The sequence below is a fragment of the Camelus ferus genome, chromosome 23 (genome assembly GCF_009834535.1).
Source record: "Camelus ferus isolate YT-003-E chromosome 23, BCGSAC_Cfer_1.0, whole genome shotgun sequence".
Classification (NCBI taxonomy): Eukaryota; Metazoa; Chordata; class Mammalia; order Artiodactyla; family Camelidae; genus Camelus; species Camelus ferus.
In genome coordinates, this window is record NC_045718.1 from 29,165,053 (window position 1) to 29,177,603 (window position 12,551).

Sequence of the window (12,551 nt, forward strand, 5' to 3'; positions counted from 1 at the left end):
ACTTTGCAAAATACAACAACAAAGTAATGATAATCCTGTATTGTCCCCTACCCAGATTTTTTAAAGGTTTACTTACTGCCTTATGAAATTTACAAGTCTTGTAATGACTGCTAGTAATCATCTTACACAGCTTGTTAATTAACAACAAAAGTATTTGATCCAGTGCTGTTTGACTTTGGGTTACATTAAATGTATTCATTTTCCACCTTTATTATTTATTGAGTATGTTTTATTTTTTCATTCCCAGTACCTGGTTATGGATTATTATGTTGGTGGGGATTTGCTTACTCTACTTAGCAAATTTGAAGATAGATTGCCTGAAGATATGGCTCGATTTTACTTGGCTGAAATGGTGATAGCAATTGATTCAGTTCATCAACTGCATTATGTACACAGGTGAGTAAGACACAATGAAGGAGTGGATTGTATAAATGTCAAAAAAGATGTTTTTGTAAGAAAGTGATAATTTTGATGGCCATGGAATAATTTATTCTTTGTGATGTTTGACAGGTATGATTTATTTAAAAATTTCCCTACGAATGTGTTACTTTTGTATACAGTTTAAGATGGCACGGAAAGAAAAAATGGGCCATTTACAAAATGATTTTTATGTAAGATTGTTTTTATGCCTCTTGACACATATTAAAGATCTATGTAAACAGCTCTTAATAATTTATGTGTGATAAAAAGTGTTAAAACTTACTGGATGGTTTAAAAGGCAGTCTTACATTTTAAAAAGAAAGAAAATAGGAAATCCTCACAGAGTTACTGGTGAATTAATCATTCAAGTGAGAAAATCTTTGGGTTGTGTAAAATGTGAAGAGTAAAGAGATGCTAAAGAGAAGCAGGTAAAGGAATCCTGCCATGTTAGAAAGAAACTGAACCATTTTCTTAAGACGATGGTTTGAAAACTGGAATTGGAATTATGTGGAGGGCTTGTTAAAACTCCAGAGTTTCTGATTGGTTGAATGGGTCCGGGGAATTGGCATCTCTCAGACTTCCCCAGGTGATGCTGCTGATGCTGCGACTGGTCTGGTGACCTCACTATTGATAACTTTGGCTGTAAGACAACAATGACTTGTTTCTTTTGAGTTGTGGGTGAAGAGAGTAATCTCTGTGAACAAGAGGAATGTGGGAGGAAGAAAATTTTCTGTTTCAGTGTTTGTTTTTTAAAGATGTCAGTCTCTTATGTTGATTGGTTTAATTAGTAATGAAGTTTTAGGATATTATTAAAAGAAGAATCCTTTGCTTAAATTTTTTGTGTTATATTGGATTTCAGTTTTGACTTTTGCCTGTTTATATGCTTTTCTCTGTTGATATCTGATAGTCACAAGTTTTATTGAAAATAAAAACATGAACATACTTAGCAAATTGTAAAAGCACAATGCAGTTTTTAAGATGGTAGAGTGGTTTGAAAGTGAATTATACGATGAGAAACCAAATGCTTTTTTGTTGCTTAAGTGGTAACCAAAGCTCCTAGCTGAGGACTGTCATTTAAAAATACTTTAAAAATATCATTTCACTGAACATTTTAAGAATGTTAGTCTTAGACTCATGTCGTTTAGAGAAACTTTATTCAGTTCACATGTAAATTCTTGCCTAGGAATGATTACGTCTGAAAGTAGTTCTAGATTGGAGATAGTAAATACAAGGTTTTTGTGTTATCCTCCCTTTTGCCAGGCTTGTGACAAATATTCTTAACTGATCACAGGACTCTTTCCCACTGACTATGTATGCAGTCTTAAAATTCTTCTCAATACAGCTTTCTGAGTAACAACTATCTTTCTGATATTGACATGTGGATTCAAATCCATTTCAACCCTGAGTGCTGCTTAAGTACCTCTAATTTCATAAGGTACTTAATGTTAAATGAATCCTGTTTATTCCATTGTTGGACAGCTTCACTGTTATAGAGTTTTACTTTATGTTAAGCTGAATTTCTTTTTCTGCTAATCATTGGTCCTAGTTTTGCTTTCAGGGCCACATATAATCTAATCTTACAGTAATCATGTCTTCTAAAGTCACCACTTTAGGTTAAACATCTGAACATTCATAGTTTCTCTGTTATCAGAATTTACATAAATATTCTCTCTCCTGCTGTCTCACGTTGGCGTACCTACACACACACACACACACACACACACACACACACACGCACACACGCACAGAGTCTTAACCTGTGACCACGCCTATGTGTCCTCTCCTTGTCTTTCCCTTTGCCCTTCGGTGGACATGTTCTGATGTATCAGTGCACTTCTTGAAAGGTGATTCCCATGTTCTGGATAAACTGTCTGTTTTCAGCAAATGTCTTACTGAGGAAATATTTATTGAGTCCTCTTTTGTAAACAGCACTGTGCTAAACTATGTGAAATTTTAATATAGTATAGTATAGCATATAGTCCTGACTTTAAAGAAGCTTCCAGTCTGTTTGGAGACACAAAACACAACATAAATAAAAATTAATGCAAGTTAAATAATGATTTAGGGTAAAAGTGTGAGACAGAATGAGTTCAGACTGTGAATTACTAAATGAATATACAAGCAAATACAATGAGCTCCAGAAAAATGAGTAGTAAGCTTAATTATGCTCATTTCTAATGGTTAACTCTTACTGTGTGCTCTGGACTTTACCTACATTATTCTAAATCTAACAGTAATTCTATGATGTGGATGTCATCTAAAATGAATGTTGCTCTATTTTGTATGAGGAAACCCAGCCCCAGAGACATGAGACAGTAAGTAACATAACCTAGGTTAAAATCTAAGTCAGGATGATGCCAGAATTTATGGACTTTGCATAAGATACTGCTCATAAAAGAATGCTTTCCTGGTAGGGCTTTAAAGAATAAGAGGGCTATCTGTAGGCAAAGAGGAAGACATTCTAGAAATAAGGGAATGGTAAGAGAAAAGCATATAGACAAGCAAATGGCAGTTCTGGAAAACAGTAGACTAGTTTGGTGAGAGAAGAGAGTTCAGTAAGAGATAAATTCGTAAAGACAGATTTTGGTACTTACTGTGGAAGATTTCGTCCTTATCTTAATTTTAGGTATCGAAGTATTTGATTAAAACAGTGTGTTAAGTAAGTTGGTTTTATGGTAAAATTCATGTCATAGAGTTTTCATGTTTTGTCAGATTTCAGAATGTTTTGTAATTAGAACTTTGAGGATAGGAAATTAGAGAATATAAAAAGGGAATAATGGAGACTGGATGTATGTAAGGAAGGAAATACTTATTTTTCCCTTGTCTTCTTTTAAAACAAACTTTTTTCAGACTTATAAAATACATTATTGGTCCTTTACTAACAGTACAGAAATTTTCATATGAGAAGTTTGTCTTCAGTTGTGCATGGTTTTATCAGGAGACAAATGAGAAGTAGCAGATAATAGGAGTAATCCAGTCCCATGTGCACAACTTCATGTGTTCAGCGTGCTTTGATATTTCAATCAATAACATTTACAACTTCCTTTGAAATTTCTAGGAATACATTTAAAAAAACAATATGAAGCATTATATACCTATTTTCAAAGGAGGTATTGTAAGTGGATATAAGATGAAAGAGATACGAATGTTCAGAGATGCAGAAATAGGAATAAAAATCGATTTTGGATAGCTGTCAAATTGATTTACAAACTCATCTGATAAACTGTTTTCTAGTAACATTGTGTAGTGAAAAAGCATTAAACTAGTGGTGTTAGAAGACTTATGTACCCTTCTTGCTTCTCCATAAGCTTTTTAAATTTAAATTTCCCAACATGCTTTATCATTGAGATTAAGGCGGTTTGAAACTTTGTCTATAAAAAAAAATCCTCGTGTAACAATGAAAAGATGCTGCTTATTGAAGTGTTAGTGACTAGCTGCTGATATGCAGACCATTTCCTTGTTATTATGTTGAGAAACTCAAGAATGTAGTGGTAGTATAAACGCTCAAAAGGTTTAGTACTATTATTTTCTACTGAGAAATACCTTGGTAGCTTCTTCCCTTTTAAAAGAGGCAGGGAAAGGATGCAGTGGGATTGAGGAAAGAAGAAACATGGTATTAGTAGAGCAGCTAATACTGGTGAATAATCTTTGGTGGAATTAGAATTAATGAGTGGCTGATGGATTTGTTAATGTTAAAGATGTCAGTTCTCCCCCAAATTGATCCATAGGTTTAATGCGATCCTTGTTAAAATCTCAACAAGATTACTTTTTTAGTCCCAAGTGAGAGTAGTAGTGGTGTGCTAATCACCCTTAACAGCTTTAACTCCTGCCAGCTTCTGCAGTAGTGATCAGGCTTCAGGCTACTGGCTTGTTTCAAAATCACTGTATCTAGCTACATATTAATAATGTTATTTCATTTTCTGTATTTATGACAGTCATATAGGTTTTTTTTTTTTCCATGTAGGTTTTTTTTGTTTAGAGTAGTGAGGATTTTTTTTTTTAGATTAAAAACAAGCTTATTCTAAAGTTTATATGGAACAGCAACAAAACTAAAGTAGCAAAAATGATTTTGAAAAAAAGAGAATAAAGTGGGAAGAATCACTCTACCTGATATTAAGACTTACTACATTGCTACCTTGAGCAAGGCACTTTGGTAATTATTGAGGAATAAATACATAGATCACCAGACAGAATAAAGAACCGAGACAGAGACTAACACAAATAACTTCCAACTGATTTTGACAAGGTTGTAAAAGCAATTCAATGGAGGAAACAGTTTTCAACGAATGATGCTAGAATAATAGGCAAAAAATAAACTTCCTTAAACCTCACACAAATATAAAAAATAATTTAAAATGGATCATTGATTTAAATGTACATCTTAAAAGTATATGATATGATGCCAAAAATATTATCCCCAAAACAAAAGTTAATGAAGTGGACATCACCAAAATTAAAAATCTGTATTCTCCATAAGATCCTGGTAAAAGGATAAAAAGGCAAGCTGCAGATTAGGAGAAGATGTTTGCAAGAGTCTTATATGTAGAATATGTAAAGAACTCTCAAAACTAAATTTAATAGCCTTGAACAGACCAATTAATTATAAAATGGGCAAAAGACAGGAACAGACATTTCACCCAAAGAGAGAGATAATAGATGGCAAGTAAACGAGACATCACCTTAAGGACTGATGTTGCTCATTAAATAGTTGTAGAACTAAAACAGAAAATAGTTAAAAGGGAGAGGGCACAGTATTCATGGCTCTGTGCTCTGATAATGAACATAACAGTAGTACAACTATAAAAGTAGGTGTTAGTAATTGAGTGAATTTATGCACATTTTTTTTCAGTTTTCAGTAATTAAATTATCGGTGCTAGTATAAATATTGTTGTTTTCAGATTGTTGTATATATAATGTGAAATAAAACAAAAGAGTAATTATGGAGTATTCTAATTCTGTCATCTCCTGTGTCCTTAAGAATCTGGCTTCTTGGTATAAAAGAAAGGAGATAGTGATATAGAAGAGGATAATTAAAAACCTATGGTTCTGAATTTGAATTGGAAGTGTTAGTATGAACTTCTGAGGTATTTTATCTTTACATACACACACAAACACACTCTTACACACATATATGTGTATATAGCTCTGTGCAGTGAAAAGATTAGAAACAATGACCAACACAGTGGAAATGAGCAGACCTACTGAGATTATGATCCTCAACTGCCGGTTCCCAGTGGGGTAAAAATAGGCTTCTTGGAGAAATGGCTGATTCAACATCTAGATAGGAAGTGTACAAGGTGAGCCTGGTACATCTTGTCATGTCAAATAGCAGCTAAGCTTTCAAAGGCTTTTAGGGTTTTGTCTGAAGGACTCAGGAGCCAAATTGAAAAGGCTACCTCTGGCCAAAGATAGGAAACTTAGAAATTTAACAGAGATAATAGTTGAAATAAATGGAAATCATCAAACTTGATTAAATTTATTACTTTATAATGATACTTTTAAAACCTAGTTTGTTTGACACAGGTCTATGTTGCAAATTTCTCTAAAGACTTAGGTTTTTTTTTTTTTTTTTTTTTAAACCAAGCACTTTTGGAAGTGGACAAGAATGTGAGCCTGAATTAAGAATATTGGTTGAAAGTATAAGTAGCCTTTAGACATCCAGATTGCCTGTGGGCAGCTGGGCAACTGCTCCTCTCTTTCTGTGCTAGAAAACTGGTGGTGTCTTCTCTGGAGAGGGTAAAACAAAGGATCTCTGGACCCTTTAAGGACTTAGTTGAGGATATATTTATGAAAGCAGAAAATGGAGGTTCACCAGAGAAATTAATACTGTGTACTGAATTATTAAGACCATTTCTTAGCCCTCTTTTTCCCATTTGGCTGCAAGGATGGTAATAGCCAGGCTTTGTTCCCAGACAGGTGATTATAAAATTCTTTTCTGAGGGATTCTAGACAGACCAAGTGAAAAAGTCTACAGTTCTAAAGTTGGAATATTCTACCAATGAAACAGCTAGCCAAATTACCCAGCCATACAGAGCATCCCATCAGCTTTTTATCACCCTGCTATTAAAAGTGAATGGGCATTTGTGGAAAACCTTTAACAGTAATGTCCAAAACCAAAACCAAAAAAAAAAAAAAAACAAAAACAAACAAAAAAAAAAACCAAGGGAAGAAAAGAAACTTGGGGGAAATATAACTTAAGGAAAAGAAAATCTCTGCCCCCTAAAAGAGCATTAAGATAAGAGAATGTGTGGCATTTATGAAAAACATTGTGCTCTAAAAAAGGGATACCCCGGAAATAAAAAAGACTTTTGAAATTAGAACTATGTTAGTAGATTTTAAAAACTCAGAAGTTTGAAGGTAATGTTGAGTAAATACTCTAAGAAATAGGAGAAAAAGTCAAAGACCTGTGATACTAGAAAGTGAAGTGGAGATATTTTAGGTATCATTTAGAGGGCAAAACATCTGAACAGTAGGTGTTCCAGAATAAGATGGTAGGAAAATGTCAAATGAAAGGAATGAAATTATCAATGAAATAAAATTTTATAGAGATGAAAGACATTAATTTTCGTGTTTAAAGAGTCCACTGAATGCTCAACACAATGATGGCATATAGAGTCACTCCAAGGCACATCACATCCCTGAGCATGGTACAGATGAACTTAAACACACACACACACACACACACACACACACAGACACACACACACAGACACACACACACACACACACACAAACTAATATAAACAATACATGTGATGAATGATCACTTTATAATTTGTTATATGCTATGTTAAAGTATGGAATACTGTTTATTATCAAATTACTTATTTATTTTTATATTTGCCCTATTTTCTTCACTAGATTTTAAGCTTCTAGTGGCATGAAGTATGACATTTTCCTCTGTTGTGTTTGGTAGATATTCCTTTTTATGTATCTCTGGAGGTTTTCTTCATCTAGACCTGGAACTCTGTGGCTATTTCAGGGTCTTCTTTAGGTTAATAGATTGTTGCAACATAGCATTCCCTTTGTCCAGTCATATTTTGGGAGTAGTTACTATTGCATCTGACATTTAGACCGTACGTAAGCTTAAAAAAGAGTTGTATCAGTCATTGTGCAGTGCCCACTGGATAGTATTCCCTCAGAGTGAAGTTATTTATCTAGTCATTTATTTATTCCTTTCTGTCTCACCTCATTCCATAGTAGATTTAGGTAGTTTAAAATAAGAATGCATACAATAAAACAATGGCAAAGCACATAAGTAAAGAATCATAAGATAGAACTTATATTTAAAAGTGAGGAACCTAAACCAGGAAAAAGTAACTAATGAGCACAAGTGGTCAAGTTATATTTTCATAATTTTCATGCTTATCTTTACTTGGTATAGTTTATTCATGTAAAAATGTCCACATTTCAGATGAGACAAGGATCCTAAGGGCTCAGGCACACTAGCTTTTTGTTGGATCGAGTCTGTCTCTGAAGACAGATTAAGCTGGTTTTATGGAACTTAATGGAGTATGTGCACTTTCCTGTGTTTGTTTTAAACATTAAGTACCATCTTAAACAAATTCTTAGGGTGAAAAGTATTTTTTTAAAGTAATCTCTTCTTACTCTAGTCCAAAAATAAAAGACAAAAAAAAATTCACTTATTCATGGATTTCTTCATAACCCTATTTTTTCCTTATGGAATTTGTTCCATATTTGATTTATGATTACAAGTTTTATTAACCTCATCTACTTAATGTTAATAATGTTTTATGTAATACCGTTAACTCCAGAGTAAAGTATACTGATGTATTATAAGAAATGGGTCAAACTTATTCAATAGAATTTGTTGAGGGAAATAACACAGAATTAAGTTCCTAAAGAGTTTTTCATCCCTTACCCCATAATCATGTTATGAAGGGTAGGTATGTGCTGGGCCTCCACCAGGGCTTCAGGCGGATTTCATCTGTTTCAGCGTGGATTTGTGGTATGATTTGTCAGTTATCCTCTGGGTATATGTAAAACATCACACTTTTACGATGAGATAGAAATACTTTGAAGCTTGAGGCTAGTATAAAACTCCCTTCAGTCCCCCACAGGCCTGAGTCACTTTTCAAAACGGGAATTTTTGATATTGCTAATGGAGGAAGTATTTGTATAATATCCTGATGAAATCACTAAAGAATAGATAATGTGTAGTTAAAAATTGTCGAACTAGAGCTATAGGCAAAATTGGGATGTGCACTATTATAGGGGTCATTTTATATAAAGATAGTCATTATATTACAGTGTATTTGTTATTTCAGTAACTATACGGAGTTTGGGCCAACTTCAGAGTTAGAGGGAACAGTTTCAAAAGACCACCCTTACTTCTAGCACTGATTACAGATTTGGGGGGATTCCCAAAACCACCTTCAGTTTTAATAGTTTGCGAGAGGAACTCTCAGAACTCACTGAAAGCTAGTCTACTTATGGTTACAGTTTATTACATGGAAAGGGTGCAGATTAAAATCAGCTAGGAGAAGAAGTGCACCGGTCAGGTTTCAGGAGAAGTACCAAACACAGAGCTTCTGTCCTCTTCTCCTTGTGGAATTAGGGCAGTATTACTTTCCTGGCATCCATGCGTGACAGTACAGGTGAGGCATTTGGTTTCCAGAGTTTCGGGGTTGCTCAGTCACATATTGCCTGCATGACTGACTTTTAGTCTCTAGCCCTTCCCTGAGGTTGGGATGATGCCTGTAGTTTCCAGTTCCTTTTGGAGGTAAAACTGAGGCCCAAATAAATTACATCCTTCATAAATTACCTTGTTAGTCTGCCTGGTGGCCAGAGGCCCCAGACAAAGGTACTATCAGGCGTTATATTCTAGGAGTCTAGAGATCACCTCCCAGTAGCTGCAGCAAAAGCCAGACCTTTCTTTGGGTAAGATTCATTCTTCACTACACAGGCTACTTCCTGGCCTCTAGCCAAGGCTCTTTTACAGCAAAATGATCATATTTGTTTGGGCATTTACATTTAGTATAGCATTTATATGATGGACACAGCAATAGAATCAGTGTGAATATGTTTGTCATTTGGAGGAGCCCAGTGTGGGGTAGGGATAGATTTAAGGAAACCTCTGACTCATATGGCCATTACAAACAGTTTCATATTTTTGTACTAATTTAATTACTTGTTGTTTTTTGTGCTGTATAATTTTAGCATAGAAACTAATGGTTAACTAAACCTAGTTCTTCCTCTGGCTGATCATTTTTTTAGATCCTGAGGAGGCTTTAACTAAGTCTCCCAATACATTTAATTATTAGTATCAGTATTATCCTAAGACCTGCTTACATAATGTGGTTGAATCTTACCAGCAAGACCAGTGTTAATACCATATGGCAGTAGGGCAGAGTCAAAAGATGCTGGCATATTTCCAGTGTCCCACTGAGTCATCAACCGTCTAGTCCATCATCATGTCATAGGACTAAATTGTCTCCCAGCGCGATGCCACTCTGGTTTGCAGTTTTCCCTTTTGACTGTGCCAGGTTCCAAAAGCAGGAGTGGTCTCAGCAACATATGGCTTCACCCCTTCAGAAATCTGGTGTAACTGAGCTAGGAGATAATATCATCTCTTACTCTGAGCCTCTCACAGAGCATCAGTGTAATACTGGATTTCCCTTGTGGCGTAACCGACTTATTTATTCTTTTACCCTTAGCCTATTATTTTTCCCAAACTTTTCCTCCTTTGGAAAAAATGTTACGTTTGACCACTATGCTGGTGCAGATTGCCAGCAGCATCACTAGTCTAGCAAGTGCCTCCATCTCCATGCATTGATGCAGTATAGGGTTGCATAAGTATAGAAGTAGTGGGCTATCTCAACCACCAGGCAATGCAGCAATATTCCCTGCCAACTTTGGTTTTACCAGATGGGATGAAGCCATAACTCACCCTATCAGGACCTTAGGGATTCTGACATTAAGGTTTAAAGGCTAGAATTTCTTTATTAGGAATTATCCTTATTTCCAACACCTATAGTTGCAGACCTGGTTCTGGGACTTTGCATCTGATGGCGAGGTAAGGTGAGGAGGGAGGAATTACACAGCGATACCAGCATCTTCCTTCACTTCCTCTTTCCCCAGGAAAGTGAAAAATATACAGATTTATACTTGTTATATATTACTGGTAAAATAATTTTCTTTTAGTCATGATTTAGAAATCCTTATCACTGAGGAGGCCTTTTATTGTTGTTGTTGTTGCCTTGAAATTTACTTTATGTGGTAAAACACAAGTACACCAGGCTTCAGTAGCCACGTGCCTCTGCATTTCTTTCATTTTGTTATTATTCTTTTCATTTTGAGCATCTCTATAGTATTCAGCAGTTAGTTGTTTTCATTTGCTGATCCAAAAATGTCTGCGACTATCATTAATGATTATTTACTTTAACTATTTGTTTCAAGAGATGTGTTAATTTTTGCAATGTGATATTACATTTATCAAAAAAGTCAAGTGAATAAGTGTAATTTTGGGGTGGGGGTTAGGTTTTTATTTATTTATTTTTTTTAGTGGTGGTACTGGAGGTTGAACCCAGGACCTTGGGCATGCTAAGCAGGCACTCTACCACTGAGCTATACCCTCCCCCAGAGTATAAATTTTGAAACAAGTAGATTCCAATGAAGACAGAAGGGCCTAGATAACGTAACAGTATATAAATACATTGTAAAGTAATTTCATATTGATATGGTAGTGCCATCTATTTGAGAATTATGTAATGAAACTTCAGAAGAATCCAAGAAAGGACAAGCAGTGGCTGCAAGTTGGTGGCTGATTTCATTATGAAATGGAACATACTGATACTTGGTTCAGATGGTCTCACTCTTGCTTCATGGTATCTAAAACCAAAGCAGAGTTCTGGAAGATGTTAAATGAACTTTGTGGAATACCATGAAATGTTGATATATCTTATTCCATTATGTAAAGGAAGAACCATTATATTGTTAATAAATATGACTGTGTTGACTGTATTGTATATACACAATATAAAATCTCAATATCCTCATATATTTATTAAAAAGAAAAATCTGTTGAACTATTTATGATTATCTGTTAGTTATTTCTCATATAAATAATTATATAGTATTTTTAAATTGATAAATTTTACCCATTAACTTACTTTTTTCCCCCCTGTGGAGTGGGAAAAGTTTCTCATTATTCAACTTTAGCAGTAGAAATGCCTTGGTTAATTTCAGATATATATTTGATAGCCCTAGCACCAAGTAGAATCTATGGTACATAGTGAGTATTCAATTATTAGTTGATTAACTAATTAATACAAGCTGTAGAAGAAGATCAAATAAGTGCTAAGCATAAGCCTTTATTCAGAGTGCTAGGGCATGAGACGGCTTCAAGGAATATTCTGCTTGTTACAGACTGATGGTATGTGTCCACTTCAAATTCATCTGTTGAAGCTCTTAATCCCCAGTGTGCCTTTAGGAAGTAGGGTTAGATGATGTCATGAGGATAGGTTCCTCATGATGGGATTAGTGCCCTTATAAAAGAGAGAGCTTGCTCTCTCTCTCTGGGTTTGCATACCAAGGAAAGGCCATGTGAGAACACACCTAGAGCACAGTCATCTGCAAGCCAAGGAAATAGCCCTAAATACAAACCAAACCCTGCTCAACCTTGATCTTGGACATCCCAGAACTTTGAGGAAATAAATTTCTGTTGTTTAAGACACCCAGTTTATGGTATTTGTCATGGCAGCCCAGGCTGACTTAGACATTGTCTTAGGAAAGAAAGGCAGTTTTTATAGAGCTTCAGCAAGACAGGTCAGTGAATACAGGGATAGACATCTTGTTTTACTGCTCTCTGCTTCATTGCACATAGAAGATATTGTGCTCTTTACACATTGGAAGTTTGTGGCAACCTTGTACTTCAGGTGATGGCTAGCATTTTTTAGCAATAAAGTATTTTTAAAATTTAGCTATGTACATTGCTTTTTTAGACATAATGCTATTGCATACTCAACTAGACTACAGTATAGTACAAACATAACTTTTACATGCACCGGGAAACAAAGAAATTCATGTGACTTGCTTTATTATGAAATCTGCTTTATTGCAGTGGTCTGGGGACACACCTGCAATATCTCCCAGGTGTGCCTGTAGTGTCA

The 12,551-nt window shown here is 35.1% G+C and overlaps 1 protein-coding gene across 13 annotated transcripts in view; it reads left to right on the forward strand.

Moving 5' to 3' along the window:
• CDC42BPA (CDC42 binding protein kinase alpha) overlaps positions 1 to 12,551 on the forward strand; it is a 239,835-nt gene that overhangs the window by 75,310 nt on the left and 151,974 nt on the right. For all 13 annotated transcript variants that reach the window (XM_032466574.1, XM_032466571.1, XM_032466572.1 and 10 more), the window contains exon 5: positions 248 to 396. In XM_032466574.1, the coding sequence (XP_032322465.1) occupies positions 248 to 396 (149 nt within the window). The remainder of the gene's footprint in view (positions 1 to 247; positions 397 to 12,551) is intronic.